At 45.8% G+C, this 26,571-nt stretch overlaps 1 protein-coding gene across 7 annotated transcripts in view; it reads right to left on the minus strand.

The window, feature by feature from the left end:
- Atp8a2 (ATPase phospholipid transporting 8A2) overlaps positions 1-26,571 on the minus strand; it is a 577,323-nt gene that overhangs the window by 6,087 nt on the left and 544,665 nt on the right. For all 7 annotated transcript variants that reach the window (XM_087912148.1, XM_087912155.1, XM_087912154.1 and 4 more), the window contains exon 36: positions 2,811-2,902. In XM_087912148.1, the coding sequence (XP_087768274.1) occupies positions 2,811-2,902 (92 nt within the window). The remainder of the gene's footprint in view (positions 1-2,810; positions 2,903-26,571) is intronic.

A 26,571-nucleotide genomic window follows, 5' to 3' on the forward strand; every position in this document is an offset into this window, starting at 1 on the left:
ACCCACCTTTATTTCCTGCCTGGCCAATCAGTGTTTATTCAAAACATGATTGACAGAATACAGACAATTCTCCCACACCACTATGGGGAGTCAGGAGAATCTCCAACTCTTTGCATTTCTCACTTGAGTTCATCATAGGGAGTCTTGGTGAGGAGCTGGGGACCTAGAGGAAGCATTTCCTGATCCAACTTGGGAACCTCCCTTGCTCCTACTCCTAGATCCCACCAGAATCTACAAAAGGCTCACGAGAGGGGCAGTGATGGAGGGGTGTGTGATTTATTTCTTTAGTTGTTTTGTCTTGTTGGGGTGGGACATTTGGTGAAAGTCAAGCTGACAAACTCAAGTTATTCCCTCACCCCCCCCATTTTAGAATAAAATTTTTACACTCTATTTCCTTGATACTGAGATCTGATAGTAGTTTAACAAAAGTATTATTTCAGAGGTGATGTGAACCATGGTTCTGATGAGGAAATTTAGGCTGTGTAGGAAATACTGATTTCAGTTATTAGTGCTGCACACCAGCCGGTAATGAGAGCTGTATTAGTCTAGTTTTCATCACTACAATGGAACATTCAAAGATGAGAACCTCACAAAGATTTATTTCATCTCACAGGTTTGGAAGTTAGAGGTTGAGAGACCATATCTACTGATGTGTGTGTTGGCAGGGTCCCAAGGTAGCATAGGACATCACATGGCAAGAGACAGGGATGTGCACATGACTTCTGGTCTCTGTCTCTCTATCCCTCGCCCCCAATATAGTCACAGGATTCAGTTATGAGGCTCTGCCCTGATGCCTGAACCTAGTCGCAACCATTGCTAAAGATTCTGACTTAAGTTCTGTCCCTTCTACAAACCATGGTGACAACAGAGCACTGAAGATCAGAGTCTCTCAGGTTTCCAGGAGGCTGGGGTCTGGGACAGTAGGACAGCTGGAGGGGGGACAGCCAAGGCTCGGAGATATTACACAGGCCTTCTGAGATCCAGAGCTAGCTCTGGCACTTGAAAGTCTTGCTGGAAACGGCAGGAGCATTCTAAGCTGTTTAACAGGCTCCAATACTACTCATTGAGGGTTTAAGGTTTTGTTGAGATTTTATTTATTTTTATTTTTTGTGTCTGAGTGTGTATCTAAATATAGGTCTGTGCACCCTGAGTGCCTGCAGAGACCAGAAGAAGATATCAAATTCCCTGGGCCTGGAGTCACAGATGATTCTGAGCCACTATGTGAGTGCTAAGTATTGAACTTGGGTCTTCCGGAAGAGTAGCTAGTTAGTGTTCCTAACTGCTGACCCATCTCTCCAGCCCTCCACTAAAGGTTGGAATCAATGTGGTATACTTTTAGAAGCTGTCTTATTTCTTGCATCTGTTCAGTAGACTTTTTTTTATTTTGACTTTCAAGTGTTGATTTAAGAAAACCATGAGGTCATGTTAAGAGTTCTAGCTTTCCTTTTAGATGTATGAGAACACATGTAATTGTTTTGATACTGAAACATGAGCCTCGGCCTTGTGCATGCTGAGTAAGAGGTCTGTCACTGACTTCTGTCTCCAGCCCTCATTTCACTTTCTGAGACAGGATCTCACTGGGTTGCCCAGGCTGGCCTTCAACTCACTTTGTAGCTCCTGCAACTTTGAACTTGTCATCCTGGCCTGGCTGCACATATTCTTCCTGTGATTATTCTGAGACATTTGTTAGGGAAGCAGTGTGGTCCATAGTGCGAATGTATCCATCCTAAAGGCTTTATATACTTCCTGTGATAATGTGTAAGGATGCCATACAATTCTATTTTCTTTTTCCAGAGGAAAAAGTTGAAACTGTGAGAAATACATATGCTGTCCAGAGCTACTCAGCTAACTGAACAATAACCACAATATCTAACACCTACTGAACTCTTTAGGTCCAACACCCTTCTAGAGCTCCATATATATGATCTCATTTTACTCTCCCAACAACCCCAGCTGGGTTTTCACATTGCTCCCATTTTACAAATGCAGACACAGAGGGGTAAAGTGGCAGGATAGGAACCCAGTGCTGTGAGTCTCAGAGGGGACCCCCGCAGTGTGAGTCCAGAAGGGACCCCCACAGTGTGAGTCCAGAGGGGATCCCCGCAGTGTGAGTCCAGAGGGGACCCCCGCAGTGTGAGTCCAGAGGGGACCCCCGCAGTGTGAGTCCAGAGGGGATCCCCACAGTGTGAGTCCAGAGGGGACCCCCACAGTGTGAGTCTAGAGGGGACCCCTGCAGTGTGAGTCCAGAGAGAACCCCTGCAGTGTGAGTCCAGAAGAGACCCTACAGTGTGAGTCTAGAGGGGACCCCTGCAGTGTGAGTCCAGAGAGAACCCCTGCAGTGTGAGTCCAGAGAGAACTCCTACAGACTGCTCTCCTTGGAGAATCCCATCAATCCTCATGCCTTGACTTCTACCTCACCCCTTCAACATGGCTGTACCCAGAGCCCATGACGATGACCTAGAAGCCACAACACAGCACTACGGCCTGTTGTATATGGGTGCTCTCTGCTTGAGTCTCTGATTTTGTGCCCTCAGGGCTTTGCTATACCTTTCTTGGGCTTGGGAAATAGGGAGGAGTGGAGGGGCTGGCAGGTAACATAATACCATCCTTCTCTGCCCACTGAGAATGTCTCTGTTGGCAGGCAGAGTTCAGCGGAACTTCCCAGCAGACCATTAGTGTACTCACAAAGAATTTTGTGACCTTCAGTTCCCAGAAAGTATTCTCACTCTGTCAGGTGTGGTAGCCATCCCTGGCCTGGCTGTCTTATGCCCCGTGCCATCTGCCACCCACTGCTACCCACTGTCACTTACGGGTGACACACTGCTGGATGGAGCCTGCTCGGAAGAGGGTCGGGGGTGTCTTCCTGCTAAGTCGCTTGATCAGACGGTCACGCTCATTCATCCTGCAAGAGAACAAAGAAGGTCAGGACCCAGATCACCCCAACACCTCTCTGAGGGATCCAGATAGCTTCAGACCGAGAGGAGTAGAGTGGCCTCCTGTATCAGAAGGTTCGTTCCTGTTCCAGAGCCATCAGGCAGGATGTATGCCCTTTCAAGCCAGGAAGATATCTATCTCCCTGCTCCACCTCTCTCTCCATGTTGAAGCCAACCCCAGAATGATTATGTACTTGGAGACTGGACCTGTCATAGGGTAAAATGACATACCAATGGGCCTGATCTGTATGGAAAGGCGATCAGGAGTTAGACAGGCACACACATGGAGAAGTCTATGTGAGTACCCAGGCAGAAGACACAGGGAAGCTGCAGACATCAGCCCTGTGGACATTTCTGGCTTAGATTCAGAGCTCAGGACAGAGAGGCATTTTCCTCACTGAGGCACTTGGTCGAAGCAGCTGGAATTCTGAGAAGACAAGTCCACCACTCTCACTACTGTTTGCCGAAAGTTCAAGCACCCTAAGAGCCCGGAACCTGAGGATATCTGTGCAGACCACAGCCCCTGCATGTACCCAAACAGTAAAGACTAGAACTGACTTCATAAAATTAAGAACTTTAAACTGGGCACACCTGTAGCTTCAGCTACTCGGAGCCCGAGACCTGAGCATCACTTCTACCCAGGAATTGGAGGCTAGCCTGGGCAAATAGGTAGGTAGCAAGATCCAATCTAAAGAAAACAAAATAAAACAAACAAAAACCAAAACAAGTGGAGCTGGAGACATGGCTCAGTGGTCAAAAGCACTTGTTGCTCTTGTGGAAGACCTAGGGTCCGATTCATTCATTCAAATCCTTTCTTTAGTGTTTCTGCTGGATCGTTTATCTTTTTGCTGTTAAGTCATAGTGGTTTCTTATGTAATTGACATGCCAGATGACATGACGGCTCACAATCATCCATAACTGCAGTTCCAAGGGATGTGATGGCCTTGAACACCATGTATACATGTGGTACAGATACACATAAGCAGGTCAAATACTCACACACGAAACTTTAAAAATCTAAGAAAAGTTAAAATATATCAAAGGATCTTACAAAGGAGCAAGAGAAAACTGCAAAATGGGAGAAACTATAGTGGTATATTATTTGTATTTTAATAAATTAATCTTGCCTGAAGACCAGAGCAAAGCTAAAGCCACTAGAGGTCAGGTAATGGTGACAACACCTTTAAACCCAGAATTTGGCAGATGGATCTCTGTGAGTTCAAGGTTACCCTGGTAATGAGGAAAGTCCTTCTGTGTGTTGCTTTTATGGTTAATGAATAAATCTGTTTTGGTCAGTGGCTCAGCAGAATAGAGCTGGATGGGAAAACTGAACTGAATGCTGGGAGAAAGAAGGCAGATCAGTGAGAAGACAAGGAGCCGCCAGAGGAGAAAGCGCGAACTGCCAGCCAGAACCTTGCTGGTAGGCCATGAGCCTCATGGTAAAATATAAAATAATAGAAATGGGTTAACCAAAGATATAAGAGCTAGCTAGAAATATGCTTAAGCTATTGGCCAAACAGTATTATAAATAATAAGGTTTCTGTGTGATTATTTTAGGGTCTGGGCAGCAGGGAACAAACAAGCGGCCTCTCCCAACACCCTGGGCTACACAAACTCAATGCAGAAGCCAATCCAGGTAGTGGTGGTGGCTTACACCTTTAATCTCAATACTAGGGAGTCATATGCCTTTAATCCCATCACTAGAGGAAATATAAAATACAAGGAGAGATTAGTGGCTGCTTAGTCTGCGGTCACCCAGTCTTAGGCGAGGTAAGAGTTTTCTAGCGACTTGGCTACTTTGCTTTGGTTTTTGGGTTGAGCCCCAATTTCTGTCTCTGATTTTTATTATTCATGCTACAAGGAACATTTGCTAATTAATTGCTAATTAATCATATCTGATAAGGACCTGGCATCTAGAATACATAAGTAACTCTTACGAATGAGCAGCAAAATGATGAATAATCCAACTGAAGCATGAACAAAGGACTTGAATACATTTTTGTACAATGAAGATGCACACTGGTCAGCAAGCAAATGCAAAGGTAGCCAACATATTCACGACTGGGAAAATGCTAATCAAACCACAATGAGACACCATTTCACACCCACAAGGATGGCAATGAAAACAATCAAAACAAACTCTCAGGAAAGGATGAGGGTTGGAGAAGGTGTGGAGAAACTGGAACCCACTATATCACTAGTGGGACTACAAGATGGTCCCTCAGAAGTTAGCCTGAATCAATGATATCAATGATATCACTGAGCCACTCTACTCCTAGATGCAGATGCTCCACTCCTAGAAGCAGATGCTCGACTCCTAGATACAGATGTTCTACTCCTAGAAACACTCAAATTAACTGAGACTGGAATCAGAAGATCCCTGCATACCAACACCCATGCCAACATTATTCACACACATGAAAGGGTGAAATCAAATATCCATCAATTGATGAATTAATGAACAAAATGTGGTATGTCCCTAGGAACTCATTACAAGGATTATTATGTTGTGTAGTATAGAAGAATTCAGCCATGGTCCACGATACACACAGGCATACTTTGAAAACATACCTGGTCCCAAAGACTGGGCATGAACATACAAAATTTCCAGACTAGGCAAATGTGTGAAAACAGAAAACTACAAGTTGAAGCTGCCAGTGACTGCAGGGCATGTGTGTGTGTGTGGGGGGGGGAATAGAATAAATGTTTCAAGTGTGATGAGTTTCTAGGGAGATGAACATGCTCTGAGACTCTGGCAGGGATTCATAATATTGGGAACACAAACACCACAGAACTGTAGACTTGAAAATGAAAATTATAAGTTCTGTAAATTTTTTCACAACTGAAAACAGAAAAATTCAATTTTAAAAAAGAAGAAGTAGGTCTTGACTCAAGACCAATTCCCTCCCATCCTCCAAACTGCTGGCATCTTGATAGCTCATTTCTCCAGCGCCCGCCGCGGGGGTGTTGAAGTAAGGTGTTGTCTTCGCTTACTCCCCCCTGTGTGCTGGCACAGGCAGGTAAGCTAGCTGGGATCTACTGGTATGGAAGGTGTTAGGTAAACATGAACTCAGCCTAGCTATGAGCTACGTGCGGTCTTGGTGCCTCCCCAATAATGACGTTGAAACTGAAGCTCTGACAAGTCCTCACAAACGGGCCCTTTTTAGAAGCTGACATACCTTGGAGGAGGTGTTATGTTCCTGTCCTGGAAAATAAGTCATCTGAGGAAAAAGGTGCATGCTGGGAAGGGTTGTGCTGGAGAAAAATAAACTCTCATGTCCGAATTTCTGCTAGGAAGAGCTCCCCTCCCCTCGAAGTCACATAAGGCTGGAAATTGTAGGAGCACTGCAGCCAGTGACTACTGGCCTGTTTTTACCCCCACCCCAGCAGATCCCACATCACAGAAGATGCCATAACAAAGCCTCGAAGAGATAAGTTTTAGAAGTTCATCGTTAAATTAGCCACTGGGCATTCTTGGAAACATAGATGTGCAAGGCTTGCCTAAAGAGTTCAAGACCCTAAGTTCATCCCCAGCACCCTAAAAACCAAAAACCAGCAATAAGAACAACATGAAGATGATTACAATAGGTCCCTTCCCTTCAGGTAGAGCCAGGCTCCTCCCAACTCAGAAGGCACTGCAAAGTCTCCCTTGCCTCACGTGACGGCTGTTCTTGGCAGTCAACTAGACTACATCTGGAATTAACTAAAACCCAAAAATGGGGGGGCACACCTGTGAGGCACTTTTGCTTAATCTGAAGCGTGAAGATCAACTTCTAATCTGGATCTTTGAGGTGGGAAGACATGTCTTTGCTCCAGATCTGATCTGGGCCACGCTTTCTGCGGGAAGCCTGTAGGAGGACATGGAAGAAGGAAGCTCTAGCTTTGCCTGCTTGCTCTCATCCTGCTGCCAAGTCCATCCCTTCACTGGCATTAAAGCCTACTTTTTCACACACACGCATATGTAAAGAGAGAGGGAGGGAGAGAGGGGTTCATTCTCTGAGTTCTGTTACTCTAGGGAGCCTGGCTAATGCACCCCAGGAGCAACCGCAACACTTCACATCTAGAACGGAATTGTTGTGTTTCCACAAAACCCATTCTTGCAAAGACTTGATCTATCTACTATTCAGAGTACAGCTTTAGAGCTTATTGCTCTACAAAATTTCTAGAATCTTCTCTGAGTTGTTTCTTCCATTTCACCCTGCTGAGTCTACTACAAGCTCTACCAGCACGCTCAGGGCCTTATACTGTGTTATTTATGTGCACAGCGAGATTCCTCAGAGACTGTCTTTCTTTCTGCATTTCTCCCAGTGCCAACACCAGGCTGAGCACAGAGGACTTGGCTAACAGTAAGAAGTTTCATGGACTATGCTGTGACCGCTTGTCCTCTTCTCGTGTGTACCTCGATGTGATCATGCCAACTTTTGCCTCTTCATGTGTCTTCCAGGACAGGACCGAGCTCAGGCTCCAGCAGATTTGCCAAAGTGGCCCAAATCAATACCTCTGTATTGTGCTTTGAACACCATAGAGTATCTCTTGTGTCCTAGGGAAGAGAGCTCATCTAAAGTGTAAAGACTGTGAGCAAAAGTCTGAATTTGTAGAGAAGAAACACTGTATTTTCTTTAAATTCAGATCGCAAGGAATTGCAGCAGGCCAGCGTAGCTGAGCGTGTGACAAGGTTAATGAACAATCTTAAATTCTATTCCAAAAATAAGTAGGCAATATTTCCTGTCCTCCCATCTCACTATCAGAGTTGGGGGCCAGGAGGCAGAGGCTGGCAATGGCCTGCTGCTTAGGTTACTTAGACAAGCTGTCAGATGGTGGGGACTAGGGAACGCTTCCGAGCGTCGAAGAAAACCTTATTTTCTCACAAGGTAACTTGGGCAGATTCCTGCCAAAAGGAGAATTTGTCTAGGGAGTACAATACCAAATCGGTACGCAGAGTAAAGGGGAAAGAAACAGATCCTCAGCCTCAGAATGGGTGGTATCAGCCCACAGTATCAGCCCACAGGGCCAACAGTCAGTGCAGAGGTAAAAGCTGATAGGCTGTGAGCAGGATGCTGAGGGCAGCATCCACAGAAGAGGGCGGGGCGCTCCTGGCATTTGAAAGTGTTATGTTGTGATTAACAGCTGGGATAGTAATGTGAACAATTCAGTGAGGTCAGGAGGGAAATTCAAGAGGAAGCACATTGTCAGCAAGCAGTTACCCTGTCCTCGGACCTGCAGCAGCAGCTGAGAGAGAAATGGTCATAGAGCTTCTTCTAAATGGCATTGTATCACCAGAACCTGCTAGCTCAGAAAACTAACAGCGATCATGTCAAATCCCTGCGTGGAGAGACCTGGAGAGCAGGAAGGTGGAGGGGGGCATCCCATCACTCCTGTTGCCGACTCCTGATGAGTCTGGAGTCAGGTGTGAAAAAAAAAAACAAACAAACTAATAAGCCAGAAAAAGCGGTGGGAGGAAGGGAGAGCCCTGAGTAGCCACAACATGGAAACCCAAGTGTCCACTGACCTCACACCTCAGGTTGAGAGCTGAAAAGCTCACAAACGCTCACAAGAACAGATAAAGAAGAGCTCAGCCTTTACTCTGTAGCCACAGCAGGGAAACAGGGCAGCCCAGCCAGTCGATAACCTTCTTAATCCCAGCCAGACACCCTAGAGGAAACCGTGATTCTCTCCCACCCATCCCAGCTGTGACCAAGGGGAAGCCTGGGCTTGCATCCTGAAGACACCGTCAAGAGGCTGTCTGGCAGCACCTCCTGCAAACAGAGAGCCCATAGTCCTCCCTGGCAGCCAATGGTGTATTAGTCCTGTTCCCTGAAGGGTCAGCGAGACCAGTGGGATGTCCACAGGAAACTGGACGTCTACCTCCAGCCAGCCAGTGTGCGGTCTTTCCTCCCCCTGCTCACTGCGAGTCAGGGGAGCTCAACTAGAGAGCCAGAACCCATAGTGTCTACAGAGAATATCTGAAGAGCAGGAACTTCCTCTTCTGCCCAGCAGGCATCAGCAGGGAGAAGTCTGACAAGACCCTTGACAAGTATAGGCTGCCATTTAAAACCCGAGTCTCTAACGTTCAGATTTTATCATCAGGATGACAGGGACAGTGGAATTATCTAATGGACTTTAAAGTGGTTATGACAAAAACGCTTCAACAAGCAATTATGAGCAAACTTAAAACAACAAAAAATTTTGGCCAGGAGATAAAAAGAATTTTAGAACCAAGATACATAATAACTGAGATAAAAAAAAAAAAAACCTTTAGCAGACGGGCTCCCCAGGAAAATGGCTGGAGAGGAGAAACAGTCAACGGACTAGAAGGAGATGGAGTAGCAGAGATCACCCAGTTTGAATCGTAGAGATAAAACAGATCAAAAGGACTGAAGAAGTCTGGGGACCTGGGGCGGGGGTGGCTGAAGATCTAAGATCTCTCCACAGTCACAGACAGGAGGAAGCATCTGGGCTTGAAGGCACTGGGAGAAATCATGGCTGAATGAGTCCCAAATTTGTTGGGAAATCTAAACTTACAAAACAAAATCAAAAAGAGAGAAACATTGAAGAAATGCAAGACAGGAAAGGCTTTAATTTGGCTTACCAAGGCTAAGATAAAGGTAAGATCTCCAAAGTAGCTAAAGAGAGACCGCACCTTATCTGGAGGGAAGGCTAATTGGAACGTTAATGTGTTTCTCATGAAAAACTACCAAGGCCAGGAGGAGGGACAGTCTCCCCCCTGCTGGAGAGCAGCCAGTCAACCAATGAACTGTCAGCCCCAGGAAACCATCCTTCAGAAACAAGAAGGAATAAGACATTCTCAAACGGAAATTGAGACTTTGTATCTAAAGACATTCTTATGCACACACACACACACACACACACACACACACACACACACACACACAGAGAGAGAGAGAGAGAGAGAGAGAGAGAGAGAGAGAGAGAGAGAGAGAGAGAAAAGAGAGAAAACGGACTGGGGTATACAGTGGAAGGAAAGAGAACATAACGGAACGAGTCTTTCTTCTGCAGTTCTCCAAGTTATGGTGGACGAGCTTAAGTAGAAATTAAGCACTACCTGATGCATGGTGAGGAGACAATTATAAGTAAAGATAGAGACAGGATATAAAGGGAAGGAATGTTTCCAAACGAGCAATTGAGTAAGCAGTTATGTATTGATAATGAAGTGCCAAAAGCAGATCTTAAAAAGGATTCTAAGAACTCACAATCACAATAGATACATTACAGTGGAATTCTGAAAACATGTTTTTATAGTGGGGATACAAGGATAGTTCCATATACAGACATCAGTGGAAGGAACCCACCTTGTTAATAGGCTATTTGTTTTCACAGTCAAAACATGTTATAAAGTTTGACACCCATTCATGGCTTTTAAAAAACAAAATTCCTCTTGGCAGATTAGATGGGAACTTTTGTTGTTTCTTTGTTTATTTTAATTTAAGTTTTTTTTTTCTTGAGACAGGATTTTTCTGTGTAGCCTTGGCTGTCCTGGAACTCACTCTGTAGACCAGGCTAGCCTCGAACTTGGAGATCTACTTGCCTCTGCCTCCAAAATGCTGGGATTAAAGGTGTGCAGCACCACTGTCTGGCTAAATGGAAACCTTTCAACTTGACAAGAAATTATCTACAAAAAAAGCCCTACAGCTAAAATCATACTCAGTGAAAACAGAGTGCTCCCCTTTGGGAACATAGCAAAGGTGTTTGTTCTTACTTTCTTGTTGCTGTTTCAAGACAGGGCTTCTCTGTGTAGCCCTGGCTGTCCTGGAACTTGCTTTGTAGACCAGGCTGGCCTCGAACTCAGAGATCCACCTGCCTCTGCCTCCTGAGTACAGAAACTAAGGGCATGCGCCACCACCTGGCTGTTCTTACTATTCTTATTTATCATGGTGCTAGAAGTTCTAGACTATGCAATAAGGCAAGAAAAGAAAAAAAAAAACCCTGGGGTTCAGGATATAAGTAATAACAGTGCCTGCATTTGTAGTTGATAGAATGTCTGGAAAACTTCAGAAAATACATCATCAATATTTAGTCAGAACACTTTCAGTAATAATATGTGAGTTCATCAAAGTCACATGATACAGACACCCCAAAATACAAAAATGAGCAAGTAGTAATTAACATATGGACTCTGGAACTAGAAATACGCAGCTTACAACTGTTCAAAGAAATATCTGGGGCTGGAGAGATGGCTCAGTGGTTAAGAGCATTGCCTGCTCTTCCAAAGGTTCTGAGTTCAATTCCCGGCAACCACATGGTGGCTCACAACCATCTGTAGTGAGGTCTGGTGCCCTCTCTGTATTCTGAATATTGTATACATAATAAATAAATAAATAAACAAATAAATATTTAAAAAAAAGAAATATCTGAAATATCTATATGCAAAGCTAACAAGTCATTAATACTATTGTGAATTGAAAGCTGCATGGCTCAAGTCAAGATTTAAATAACTGTGGAGCGATTTGTCATTTGTAAGGGTTACAAAACGGACTACTCTTAACTCTCCTCAGTTTGCTAAAGCAAAGGCTTAATGTAATTTCTAACGAAGTCCCAACAACATTTTTGTGGCATAGGTAAGGTTATCCTTAACACGGCTGGCTCAGGGGTTAACATGCTTGCTAAATGAGCACCAAATGTGAGGACTGGAGTTTGGATCACCAGAACCCATATTCACTAAGAGTGCGTGGTGCCCCGTTGCAATTCTAGCACTCAGAGGATGGAGTCAGAGGATCCCCAGTACAAGCTGGCTGTCTAGAGGAGCCATACCAGCCAGCTCTGGCTTCCAGCTGAGAGACTCTGTCTCAATGAGTAATGTGTGGGCCTCCACACATGTGCACCTGCTCACACACTTGTGAGCATACATGCACATATATAGTTGCACCACACACAGAGACACATGCTGAAAAGATTATATTAAATATGGAAAAGCACAAGCAATTGTTATATTGCAGTGGGGTAGCAGTCTTCCCGACTCAAAGATACATGATATTCCTGTAGTTATACAGATGCCGTGGCTGTAGTATTTTTATTCATTTAAAAATTTTATTTTATTTTTTAAATTGAATTACTGATTGGCCCATTAGCTCTAGCTTCTTTTTTTAACATTATTTTTATATATTTATTTTTTATTGATTTTTATTGAGCTCTACATTTTTCTCTGCTCCCCTCCCTGCCTCTCCCCTCCCTCTTCAACCTACCCCCAATGCCCCCATGTAGCATGGACCTTTTAAGCACACAGATATAGACGGACTAGAAAAAAAATAGAATTGAATAGAGTAGAAGAACCCAGAAGCAATAACCCCTCCCCAAACGCTTTCCATGTAATTGTTTTCCATTCCTTTGTTCTGCGGCAGGGATGGAGTCCAGAGCCTCACATGCAGGGGTGGTTTGAAAGAAAATGCCCCCAAAGGGAGTGGCACTATTAGGGGGTGCTGCGTTGTTGGAGGACGTGTGTCACTGTGGGGGTGACCTTTGAGGTCACCTTTGCTCAAGCTTCACTCAGTTCACTTCCTGTTGCCTGCAAGATGCAGGACTCTCGGCTACTTCTCCAACACCATATCTACTTGCACGATACCATGTCCCACTCTGATAATAATGGATTACATCTCTGAAACTCTAACCCACCTCAATTAACTGTTTTCCTTTATATCATGGTCATGGTGTCTCTTCACAGCAATAGAAATCCTAACTAAGACACATGTGACAGGCAAGCTCTTCACCACAGAGTCACACCAATGCCCTCCATTTAACTTTTGACAAATGATCAAAGGAAATTTAGTGAAGAAAAAGCTTTCTCAACAAATGGTTCTGGAAAAATCATGCACACACAGGCAATAAAAGAAAACAACACAAGAAGCCTTAAGTCATGAACCTCATAGAAGGTTAACTTAATATGCAATGCAGACTTTAAAGCAAGGTATAAAGATAAGACTTTGAGGGGAAAAAATCAATTCAGGGGGCAATGTGGGGTGCAAAGAATTCTTAGACTAGTCACCAAAAGCATAAGCCATGTGAAATTGGAACTCAATTGAAGTTCATGGCTTTCTTTCTGAGATTATTTTACTATGAGGCTGGAAGGGCAGGCTTTAAGAGTAGAGACAGAACTTATGGACCACATATCTGACCCAGAGTCAGTATCTAGACTATATTAAGACGTCTCAGAACTCAATAACAGCAGACAATCCAGCTAGAAAATGAACAAGAATCATTGACAACATCTCAACAGCTAAGACCCGGGGGGCACAGGAACACTCGACATCAGGGATGCCGGGGAAATGTGACTCAAACACATAAGATACCACTTGAACAGGATCACAATGGCCAAAGTAGCAAAGAAATGGCGGCAGGGATTGCTCTCAAGGACTGGGAGGGTTACTACTGCACCACCGCCAGAAATGGAAGACGCCTGGTTTTTCTGTAAAACAATTTATCACCAAATATGCTACAATCTTGTGAAAATACACGTTAAGAAGATGGTGTTTATATTTGCATTATATCTCAGACACTAAGTCAGATGACTGTGGCTATTGGGCAGCCCAAACTGTCAACCCACAGAATCATGAGCTAAATAAATGGCGGCTTGTCAAAGCAGACAGGTAGCCCAGTGCAGGGCTGCGCTCTTCCATTGACGGCACTTAGAGGAGAAGCGGGATTGCCCTGTAAGTTTGAGCCCCCTCTGGTCAACACAGCGAGTTCCAGGTGAGCCAGGGTTACAGTGTGAGCCCTTGTCTCAAAAGATTAAGCATCAACCAGTTAACAAAAATGAAATATATGGGGTTGGAGAGAGGGCTCAGTGATTCGAAGCACTTGCTACTTTGTAGTGGACCCAGGATCAGTTACTAGCACACGTACCATAGCTCCTAACAATTACAGTTCCAGAGGATCTGCCACCCTCTTCTGTCCTCTGTGGGTACTAGACACACATGTTGTACACATACACACATTCAGACAAAAACACTAATAAAGTAAATACATCTTAAATATATAATATAAAACACTAATATATATAAAATAAGTAAGCCTTAAAAATAAGTATATAGCTGCCATAAACAGAGCTACTGTACTCCTAGACATTTGTCCTATAGAGATGAAGATAATGCTCTCAAAATTTTGTGAATATTTATAATTGTTTGTTTCCTCCCCAGGCCCAAACTGAGAACCGACATGTCCTTTCATGAGTGAATGGTTAAACCAGGTACGGCATGCCAATATCCCAGAATACTACTCAGCGATAAAGAGGCAAAAACACTGATAGAATCAATAAGCTGGAAGAATCTTTAGAAAATTAAGTTGGGGGCAGAGGCACTGCACAAAGGGAATACATGATGTGATTCTACTTAAATACTTACTACTCTTGAGGTGACAACATTGCCAAACTAGAGAGCAACTCAATGGTTGCCTGGCGTCAGGGACAGCAGCTGGCAAATGCAAAGGAGCCACATGCAGGACCCTGGTGGAATGGAAACGTTCTGATGGTGACCATATCAATGGCAATTTCCCGGTCCTGATGTTGTGCTAAGGCTTTGAATGATGTCACCACTGGAGGGAAGCGGGAAAGGGGACCTGTGACCCTAAGTTATTCCTTGATTGCATACGAATCTTTAATAATCTCCAAAGGAAGGTAAAAACCCCTGTCTATTTTTTATGTATCTCCTGTTTCATTCATGTCCCTCTGTCCTCAGGCCTTTCTAAGCATTGCCAAGCTTCCCCAAGGGCCAGATCTCTTGCCTCCACCTCCTGCGGGCACTCACTAGCTGAGCAGGCAAAGGAGAATTTGAATGACAGTCGCAGCACATGTGGAAGCCATTACCTCATTCCATGACCCGAAATGAGGTAGGAAGGCCTCTTTCGAAGCAGGCTGGGCTCCATGGTAGGGCGGGTGAGCCTAGGGGAGGCCAGGCTGGAGTCACAGGGCTGCGAGGAACAGATAAATTAGGAGGCCCCAGGGGAACACTATATGGTAGGTTAAGGAGGACTAGGCGGAATGGGGCGAGGGACCGTCTAGGCAAATTGCGCAGATTTGCCAGCAGGGCAAAGGACAAAGCGAAGGACCCTGTGAAGCAGGAAGTTAGGCGTGGAGACTCAGCTGCAGAAGCTGGAGCCACACACAGGACCATGCATAGTGTTTATTTCAAAGCCACACAGTCAAAAATTCAAAAGACCTACTTCCTCTCAAGCTGTTTCCAACTGCTTCCCTTCCTTTGCTCTGCTCCAGCCATACGACTGTTATCCCTGCCATGGCCAGGCCTCTATATTTGCTTTTGCGCTCTTGCTAGGTTTATTCCACGGACTCCCTCCCAGCCTCCTGCCCAGCAGGATGAAAGCCCCCTCCACAGTACTCTCCAAGACAGCACCCACCTTTGCTTTGGTTTTCTGACCATGTAGCTAGCATTAACTTTTGGGTTCTCTGTCGGGAACTATGTTCTACAGAGCAAGCAGTTCATTGCTTGGTTTTATCTCCAGCACCATTGTGTCTGGTACAATGAGGATGCTCAGAGCTATTGGCTGGGCTGACAGGTGACTGACAAGTGGCCGAGTGGTAGATGCTCACTGGTAGAAGCTGGACCACTGATGTTTTAAGATGCAGTTGAAGGGAACCCCTTTTTTATAAGATGGGATTTCCAGGACAATGGGATGACCGGGTCCACATCTTGTCACTGTTATTTCTCAGACCTCGTCACATCGCTGGGATCCAATTTCCTGCTGGGTGGAAATGTCACCCGGGTGCAGTATTCAGTCTTCCCTAAGGATGAGCATACTTCTTGTTAGGGATGAAACAGGGAAGAAGGGAGCCAAAGATGGTGGCAGGAGCGTGTTTTTTTTTTTTAAAAAAAGGCAAAGATAGGGCTACAGAGATGGCTCAGTGGTTAAGAACATTGGCTGCTCTTTCAGAGGTCCTGAGTTCAAGTCCCTGCAACCACATGGTGGCTCACAACTACCTCTGATAGAATCTGATGCCCCCTTCGGTTGTGCAAGCATTCAAGCAAGTAGAGTGCTCATATACATAAAATACACACGTTAGAAAAAGGCAAAGATAAACCTTTTGTGTGGCTGTCACAGCTAAGAGGCAGGGGAGAGAGCAAGCCCTGGGTGATAAAAGGAAGTCGGGTGGGGCGAGGCTCAATGGTGGATGCTTGCCCAGCACAATTCATCTCCAATGCTCAGCCAGCCAAGGAAGCAGATTAGCTTCTGAACCAGACCCTGATGGTCTGGGATGTGAGTCCTTACAGTACTCTCTCTCTCTCTCTCTCTCTCTCTCTCTCTCTCTCTCTCTCTGTGTGTGTGTGTGTGTGTGTGTGTATGTGTGTGTGTTGGCGGGGAGAGGGGGGATGCGAAAGTGGGGGGACAGCTTCTCATGTCAACACCGGAATCTTAAGTGCTGACAACCAGGTACCACCGATGACTTGTAAAGATAAGTTGTAAGACTTCTCGGTCTCTCTCGCCTCCCCCAACTTTCTCTCTCTGTTTCTGTCTTTTAGCTGCATTGTTAGACCGATTTTTCACATAGTTTTATGTTTTGAACTGCACACACTCACTGTACACAAAAACGGGATTCCTTATGGCATTTTTGATGTGTGCCTGTCATGCACTTTGATATACCACTACCATCTCTTTCCCTCCCCCCTCCTCCCCTCTTGTTGGCTCCCTTTTCTCCACAAATAATCCCCCTTCTGCTTCATGTCTTGCTGTTTTGAAGTCTAATTTGACATAGAAGAGAAACCATGGTCTTTCTCCCTGGGTCTGGCTTCTTTAGCTCAATAGATTGGTTCTAACCATCCTCCTGCACACGATACACCGTTGTTGTATAGAGTGTATATACATCATATTTTTTATCATTCATTTATTGATGAACTTAACCAGCTCTAGTTTATAATCAATTAAATTCTTTTAAGAACTTGCCCTTACATGACAAACAGATTTGCCTGTTGGGGTTTCGGGTTTGGATGAGGTTTGAAACTGCTGTCTGTCTGACGGTTATGCTCCCGAGGTCCCTAAACCTGCAAATTAATTACAGTTAAAAACAACTGTGTCCATCACTCTGAAGTTTCCCTAGCAGCCCACCAAGGCTCATCTGTGCAGTAAACATCCGACTTTATCAATTCAAATTAGCACGAAGACAAACAGAATAATTCAAAGCTGGCTTCGAGGACCCCCTGCCTCAACCGCTGAAGTAATTAAAGAAAGATGAGCCCTGCCACTAATTAACCTCCTAAACACTAATTAAAGATAATGAGGGTTCAAGGTGCTTGGCACAGCCTGACCTACTGGCAGAGTCCGCACAGAGGGAGAGGACAAAGTGGATGCAGGTGTCCGCTCTGAGCGTCTCCCTGGGAAAATGGCTGCCCCGTTGGGGGAAAGTAGTCATTCTCTGTGCAAGAATTCCAGATGGGATGTTCCTCCAGTCCCGGCTGGAGTGCTGGTCACAGCACTTTTGATCCCAGGGGGACATTCAGCTCAGCTCAGCATACAGACTGCGTCAGAGGATGGCAGAAATTATCTTTTAAATTCCAATCACGCCTTGGGTTGCCTGGAGTCCTTCTTAGAACACATCTGTCATGGGAGGAGATGGTGTCATGAAGGGCGAACAAACTCAGGTCAGGTGCACTACTGTTTTGTCTCCTAGAGCCAATACACAGAGGCACAGACTCGGCATCCACCTTCTGCTTCCCCCTTAGGTGAGGATACCTTCTTGGCAGATGCAGGAAGAGCCAAGGAGGAGGCAAAGGGTGCACTGTCTGCAGCTGAGCCTCCTGCACCCCAGTGATTGGGCTCTAAGCAGGAGAACACGGTCACTGGGCAGGTGGTGGCTAGGCACTGCAGAGCAGGCTGGGCAGGAAAACAGCATGGGGCTGCCACCATCTTCACTGCGCAAGGCCACCGCCACGAGTACCAGGGGAGATGCCATCACGCGAAGTTCCTATCCAAGGGTCCTCAGGGCTAGGCCAAGGCCGCCACAGGTCACAAAAAGCTAAGGCCAGCGTCCTCATCCGTGCTTAGACACAAGAGGACCCTGCCTCTTGTCCTTTAGTCACAGCCTGTGCTGGTCCAATAACTGACTGAGCTGCTCTGTGGTAGAAGATCCAAGGGGTTAAAAATTCGAAACTCCGCCTTTAAATCATTCAATGTGCCTCACATGAGCAAGTTAACCTGTGGATTTTAGATTAAGAGCAACAGGAGGAAAGCATGCAGTGGCCACCTCTCCTGGGGCTGCCAGCAGGACGCTACCATAGCTGCCTTCTCATTTCAGGTATGCTTTAAGGTTTATGGTAAACGGTAAGCAGGATGTGATTCAGCGCAATTGCGAAGCATTCAGGAAACCCAGTTAGATCCCCAGCACCACAAAAGAATAGGAATAAAAGAATCAGAAGGATAGATCTGGGGGTATATCTCTGCAGGGTGCTTGTCTAGGATGTATGAATTCAAATCCCTGGGTTCAGTCCTTGGTAACTAACTGGCTATGGTAGCATAGATCTGTAATCCTAGCACTTGGGAGCTGGATGCAGGAGAAACAAGAAATTTAAGGTTGTTTCTGGTTACAAAGTGAGTTTGAGGCCAGTCTCAGCTCAAATTTGTGCTATGTGAGGTCCTGGCTTTAAAAAAAAAGAAAAAAAGGCTGGGTGATGGTGGTGCATCCCTTTAATTCCAGCACTCGGGAGGCAGAGGCGGGAGGATCTCTGTGAGTTCAAGGCCAACCTGGTCTACAGAGCTAGTTCCAGGACAGCTAGGACTGTTACACAAGAAACCCTATCTCAAAAAACAAAACAAAAACAAAAACAAAAAAAAAGGAAGGAAGGAAGAAATAAGAAGGGGAGGAAGGAACATTTATTTATTTATTATTTTATTTTATTTTAGTTATTTTGGTTTTTCGAGACAGGGTTTCTCTGTAATTTTAGAGCCTGTCTTGGAACTTGCTCTTGTAGACCAGGCTGGCCTCGAACTCACAGAGATCCTCTTGCCTCTGCCTCCCAAGTGCTGGGATTATACGCGTGTGCCACCACCACCCAGCAGAACATTTTTTTTTTAACATGGTACCCACTGAAGGTCATCTTCAACAAAGAATCATGCCTAGAGTGGAGCTGTGTTGGGCTAAGAATGGGTGCCCAGCCCCATGTAGCTATAGGTCATATTTAATGATCTCCGGGCCTCGCATTTAAAGGGACTTAGAGTGACGCAGTGTGACGCACCAGCCTTGGCCAACCTTTCTCTCATTGCCTTCAAAGCCATTCAGAGTTGATCAGCCCTTCAGAGGCCATGGCCCTGTCTCCCTCCAGAAGCACTAAGCCCACCCAGGACTTCTGGCAAGGCCTTTCACTTCTGAGGTGAGATGCCTGTCCTCACCAGAGCTCCTGCTGTTCAGCTGTGATTGGAGTTCCTCTGGAGGGCTTCTTCGGGCCCCATGAAGTGAGGCTGTCCCCGCAAACAGGTATTGTGAAGTCATCTTTCTCTTGGTACTCTCGGTACTTTCCTGTGTGTGGGAAGATCCACAGAGACCGGCCACACAGAAGCAAGCAGGAAAGAACGCCTGCCGTTCCCGCCCACGGGGCCAAAGGATCCATGGGTTATGAGATGGTTGAAGAATGAAGTTGGTCTGAATTAATTTCTGCTGCTGGGATAAAAATACCGGAACCAAAAGCAACTTAGTGGGGAAAGGGAATGTTAGTGCCCAATCCCAGGTTTCAGTCTATCGCAGCAGGAAAAGTCATGGTGACAGGGACTTAAGACAGCTAATCACACGACGCCAGCAATCAACAGCAGATAAACAAACACACGCATGCGCAATACTCAGCTAGTTGTGGCCACTTCAATAGTCCAGAATCCTAAACCTGGCTATTGTGCTACCGTCTTTCAGGCTAGGTCTTTATATCAATTAAGGCAATGAAGACAGTCACCCCATCCCTGCCCCAGACATGCCTACAGTCTAACCTGATGTCGGTTACTGATTGGCGGCTCTGTCTGGTTGACAGAGCTAACCATTACGGGGACGCATATATGAAAGTAAGTGTTCTTAAGTTACAGGTCCTCTCTCTATGCCACCCATAAAAGTGAAACCAAAAGAACTTAGATCACCATTTAACTTCAGTGTCGACTCCCCGTATTCCCTGACAGATTAATTACTCCAGAACATGCTGGAATCCAAGGTGCACTTTGCCTATGAGAGGCAAGGCCATCTAAGCGACTCCTGCATGGTGCTGGTAGGGAGGTAGAAGGGTACGGCGGCTACAGAAGCATTATGGAGTCTCTTCAAATAATGAGTCATGAAACTGCAACTCCACTACAGAGTATAAATCCAACTGGGTAGAAATTAATATTGAAGAAACATCTGCCTGCACTCTCGCATTTTTTACAGCATTGTTCATGGTAGCTATGGTACGGTTAACAAGAGGATGAAGAAAATGTGCTTCCATACAGAGTTGACTGTTTTTCTGCCTTTCAGAGGAAGAAATCCTTTCATTTGACACCGCGGATGAAGGTGAAGGCCACGGCACGAGGTGACAGGAGCCAAAAGCTGCATGGTTTCAAGAAAGAGAGTCATCGGGATACAGGGAGTAGACCCATCCAGAGTGTAAACGCTTGGCTTTACCCTGAACAGGTTCTGGAGAGTCAATAGGCAGGACGGTGTCCGCCATTCGTGATGACGCATGCTTGGAATCTGCTGGAAGGGTTCACTAAGCATCACTGCACGTGTGAGCATGTAACTGTGAGGATCGCACATGCTGATTGACTTCCTGGTGACAATCATGTCACAGCACCAATAGCACGCCGTGACCCGAGAACACTCGGAACACACAACTGAGACACCCGATTTCGATTTCTCGCTTACACCCCAGTAAGTGTGGAGAGAAATTAAAGAATTGCAGACCCCCAAGGATGTAGTAAATCCTAGTCAAAATGTGTTCTGAGAGAGATGGAGCTTGGTACTCTGCTTACCAGTGGTCTGGAGGAGACATGTGACATGTTAATATCCCCCCAAAGCCATCCCACCCTGACCCAAGGACCCACCCTCCCATACAAGGAGCCGTTTGGGAACTCAAGCCTAAAGCAACTCAAAGGCGTTTGCACAACTGAATGGCCCAGCTTTTGATGGTCTCATTGAGGGAAACAGGAAGTTCTGTTACCTACCTGTGAATAAGGGTACATACAGTACCTGAAGGGTACATACAGTACCGGGTAGAATGGCTCGTGCCTGCAAGGCCAGCATTTGGGAGGCGGTGTTTCTCAGTCCAAGGCCATCTTCAGCTATACAGTAAGACTGAGGCCTGACTGGGCTACGTGAAACACTGACACAAGAATGTCATCTCAACCCCCCTACTCCCAAACCTGGTCTCCGCCACTCAGGACAATCTCCTTGTGATACCAGGTAGCAGGAAATGGGTTTGCACACCCCATGGAAAGGCTTCTCATGACATCCCACTGACATGACATCCCACTCCTCGCACCCAGAAAGTCGGGTGGCCTGGGTTTCTCTAACTTGCAACTCAGAGCACGTTCTTCTGACCCAGAAGTTACTGCTCCAGACCAACTCTGGACCACTGACTTGGGACAGACTTTCAGGAACCCGAGAGTAGGTTGCAGGGAGAAGGTGCATTACAGCATCAAAGAGGGGAGAGCTTGACTATTTTTGCCTCCAGGCCTTGTGAGATTCTTAGTGATTACAATTTTTACAGGGTACTTCCTGGATGTTGGCTCATCTTCTTTGTCAGCCTGGCTAGATTTAGAATCAGCTCGGAGACATGCCTCTGTGCCTATCTGTGTGGGCATTTCCAGAGAGGTATCAATGAGGAAGAAAGACCCACCCTGCATGCAGGCTGCACTGCTCTGTGGGCTGGGGGGTCCTGGCCTGAATCAAAAGGAGGAAGCCCCCTGGGTACCAGCATTCATTTCCCTCTGCTTCCTGTCCGGGGATGCATGTGGCAAGCTGCGCATGCTCCTGCTGCCATTCCTTCCTGCCATGGTGGACCGTACCCTCAAATAATGATCCACAATAAAGCCCTTCTTTGTTGGCTTGGTCAGGTATTTTTTAAAAATGGCAACAAGAAAAGTGATTCAGATGGGACTCCTACCTGCTGGATTTTAGAGTTGTCATGGTTTCCGTCCTCATGCCTAGCACGCATGACTTGTATGAAGCGAGCAGCTGCTCGTGTGCCATTAAATGGTCAGCCATGCTTCCCCCGTGAAAGTGCTTTGACCTTTAGTAAGGTCAGCCAGGGAGCAGCACTCTCTAGTCACACGTTTGGCTGTTTTGTGGTTGTCTTAGTTAGGGTTTCTATTGCTGGGAAAAGATAGTATGACCATGGCAACTCTTACAGAGGAAAACATTTAACTGAGGCGGCAGCTCACAGTTTCAGAGGTTTAGCCCATTATCATCATGGCGGGAAGCATGGCGGTGTGCCGGCGGATGAGCTGCGGGAGGAGAAGCTGAGAGTCCTATATCATGCAGGCAACAAGAAGCTGACTGAGACACTGGGTGGTATCCTGCTCATAGGAAACCTCAAAGCCCATCCCTGCAGTGACACACTTAACAAGGCTACACCCACTCCGACAAAGCCACACCTCCTAACAGTGCCGCTCTCTATGTGCTTATGGGGGCCAATTACATCCAAACTACCGAAGTGACTAAGGGAAAGACAATTAGTAAACTACAGTTTTTTTGTTTTTTTTTTTATTACCCAATAGGCGTGAGGTGACTCTGAGAAAACCTTCCTACAATACAAACTATTCCGGAGAGGAGGTAACTCTCAGAGGAAGTGTGTGTTCCCTAATATGTTCTGCTTGGGTAAAGATCTCTGGAGACCTGTGACTTTGTTTCTGCATGGCTATGTTGCAGAGGCCTTGACGAAGGCAAGATTTAATATTCTCCACTCACGATTTCTACCTGTAGACATGCCTTGTAGGCAGTGCTCCAGTGACTCACAGTGCAAAGCTCCAACTTAATCCTGCAAAATGATTCAGCCTTTCTTACGTATCCAGGTTACCTCTTACTATCTTTCTGGATTCAAACTGTAGAGTCCAGAAATCTCATGATGCCTACCTGGGCACATCTACCAAGTCATTCTCTTTAGCTGGAATTCCTTTCCTATTTCATTACCTGGAAAAAAACTGGGATCCACCCTAGACTGCCCTGGGATTCACTGTGTGTCTTAGGGTCACTACTGCTGTGAGGAAACACCACGGTCAAAGCAACTTGGGGAGGAAAGGCTTTATTTGGCCTATGCTTTCACATCACTATTCATTGTTAAAGGAAGTCAGGAGAGGAACTCGAGCAAGGTGGGGACCTGGTGGCAGGAGCTGATGCAGAAGCCAAGGAGGATGCTGCTTACTGGCTTGCTCTCCATGGCTTGCTCTGCCTGCTTGCTTATAGAACCCAGGACTACAGTCCAGAAATGGAACCACCCGCAATGGGCTGGACTCTCCCTCATTGGTCACTAATGAAGAAAAAGCGCCAAGGTTTGCCTACAGCCTGGTCTTCTGGGGTCATTTTCTCAACTGAGGATTTCTCCCTTCGGATGACTCTAGCTTGTGTCCAGCTGACCTAAGACTAGCCAGCACAGTATGAAAACACAGTTAACAATGAATTTCTATTCCTGGGCTAGTCACCTGTCACCGTTACCTTCCATCTTTACTGCCCACTCTGATGTCTGACAAACTGTCAGGGTTTAGCCCAAGGACTTGCTTGCATCAGCGCCGCTCAAGGGAGAAGAGGGGAGTAGCTCAGTCGTATAGAAGCCCTGATGGCAGCCGAAAGGCCCAGGTTTCCATCCCCAGCACCGCAATGAAACAAACCCCTAACCACACGAAATAGAAAAGCAACAACATTGGCACTTTAAGTGAGAAACATGAATGAAACAGTCACACAAGTTCTCTGATCCCAGTTGACCCTGATGGTTAGGAGGGAAGCTGATCAGATGTTAGCCTCTGAGCAGGACTTCTTCACAGCATGTGATCCTCACAGGGACTTCTCAGAAATTATGATGCTACAAATCCAGCGTTTATTTGTGGGCAAAACTTTGGCAAGGACTAGTACGTGAATGGCAGTTTATGGAGAAGCAAGTACTTAAGGGAAAGATGCTGGCCCATCTGATCCCAGATGCATGCACCAAGATCCGTAAGATCACTCTGCAAACACCACCCCTCACTCCGCTGTCATTGTTTCCTCCTGAAGCTAACATACAGATGAGAAAGAAAACAAAATCAGGCAGGCAGAAGGTGCATCTGGGAACCAGAGCACTGTGGCTGCTGCTGTCCTGGTCGGACACTCCCGCATAGTTATATAAAAGGAGGAGAGTTGGGAAGCAGGAAAATCCGTGCATGCTGCATGCACGCTGCCTGCCGTGTCCAAGAAGCAAAAGTGCAGGACAAAGCAATGGCAGGGACAATGAGGAACCTTGATGGGATGCTGCGCTTCTGCATTGTGTGCTTGGAAAGCACACAAAGGAGGAGGGGAGAATCACACAGGATGGAGTGTGCACTGCGGATCTAGAGCTCTGACAAGAGGACATCCGCAGGCCTTGTGAGAGAATTCCCCAAAGAGCGTGGTGTATTCCTTTTCCTGGAGTCATGTGACACAGTTGTCTGTAGACACTGTGTGCGTCCGGGAACGGACAGGCGTCAGCCGTCTTTGAGGATATGTTTTCCTTTTGAAATGCTGAAGAAACTAAAGTGGAAACTCCGCAGAAGGGCAGAAGGGCAACACCAGAGGGCTGCATCGCCACCGCTGCTGGTGCAGGAGCAGAGGCGGAAAAGTATGGCTGTGCCATTTCTCGGGGTGATGGACTGAAAAGCGTATTGGGACCTTGTTGTGAAATAGTCCTGGTGTGTCAAAAGCTCTTTATCCAGCGCATACCTATAGCTGTCCATCACAGAACCCATCCGTCGGCAGTGCGGCAGCGCACGTGTTGAACCAGGCCAGGCTGCTCCTGGTTTCTGTGTCTCCTCTGCTTTACATGAAAGGGACTGTCCACAAATTGGGTACAAGCTGGGGGGCTTTGTTGCCAGCTTGTGACAACCTGGGCCATTCTTGAGCCTTGAAAAGATTTAAGAGGGTGCTGAAAAGATAGTAATCTACCCAAGGAGGCCTGCGGTGGCTACACAAGGGTGTTTTCAACAAAGGCCCCATCCAGGTCTTTTTTAAAAGGCAAATGCTTTCTGAATAGGTGAAGGACAAAGCAGGTTCACGAAAGGCCTGGGTGACAGATCAATGCTATAATAAAACAAGAGAGCCGCCATTAAAGAAGTACCATGATATCTAAAATGTCTTCCATTTGGAAATTCTTTGGCTGTGTGATGAATGAACAGAAGAAAACCAACAGGAGACTTAAGGAGCTGAAGCTGCTGCCTTGAGAGGTGACCATTGTTAAGAAATTCAGTATAAAACTTGGGCTACACCCTTTAACCCTAGTATCAATATTTAAGTATTGACATTAATCAATTTATGATCAGTTATAATCAATTTATCCTCAATTCTGAACTCTTGCATAATTAACATGAAAATAATTAGATGTGCTTTACTCTCTCTAAAATGAATATTGTTATGAAATATTTCAAGTCTTTTGAAGAACGCATGAATCTGGATTTTGTGACCATGTTGGAATATAAAGTTAATAAATGTCTGTAGAGTTCCATTCATGTTAGCTGTTTTTTCAGCACTGGTTTTTAAATTATAATTTTATATATCTAAGAATATTTACCCCAAGTGAGAGGACATGTTTCATGTAACCCACGTCCAGTTTGAACGTGTTGAGACCCACAGATGTTTCTATGTGAATATGTTCATAAATAAGCTTCAGGGCAGAGGGCCTTCTTGATCTCACAAACAGGGCATTGAGGAGGAAGGCTTGAATCACAGTCTGCCCTGCTTTCAAAACAAAGCCAAACAAAACAAAAAACCATTCTTATTCTTCATATAAGAATGGTAATCAATCGATTCACTTTTTTTCTCCCCTGAGACAGCCTCACCATAAAGGCCAGGTGGCTTCCAACTCGAGATCCCCCTGCCTCTACCTCTTAGTGCTGGGATTATAGGATTTTGCCATCACACCCAGGGAAATGAGTTGGTTCTGTTCAAAGCATTTAAACGGGTCCGTGGTCCTGTCTGCACAAGCTCGCCATAGTACAAGAACACCATCACTGTTATTTCTGCATTCTGGTACTGACTTGTGCGTTTTGATAAGAGATTTAAATTAGACACAGAGAAATAAACAAATGAAGGGTCACTCGAGGCAGCAAAGTGCACTATGAAGACATAAAACTGGATACTAACTGGCACACACGAGGGTTTCCCCGTCACTCAGAACCACTGCAGAGTGCCTTGACTGGGGGAGACTGAAGGCCTGCAGAGTGGAAAGTCACTGTCAGCTTCCTGTGCCAGCTGAAGCAAGGGGGTTCTCTGACCCGGTTTGCCAATTTGATTAGATCAGTGCTTCTCAACTTGGGGGTCACAAATCAGATATCCTACATATCAGATATTTAGATCGTGATTCATAGCAGTATCAAAATTACAATTATGAAGTGGCAACAAAATGATTTTATGTTTGGGGGTCACCACAATATAAGGAACTGTATTAAAGGGTCGCAGCGTTAGGGATGTTGAGAACCACTGAGCTAGAACAAAGACCCTCCTTCTGAGGTCCTGCCCCAC

Source organism: Myodes glareolus, chromosome 12 (assembly GCF_982192425.1).
Source record: "Myodes glareolus chromosome 12, mMyoGla1.1, whole genome shotgun sequence".
Lineage (NCBI taxonomy): Eukaryota > Metazoa > Chordata > Mammalia > Rodentia > Cricetidae > Myodes > Myodes glareolus.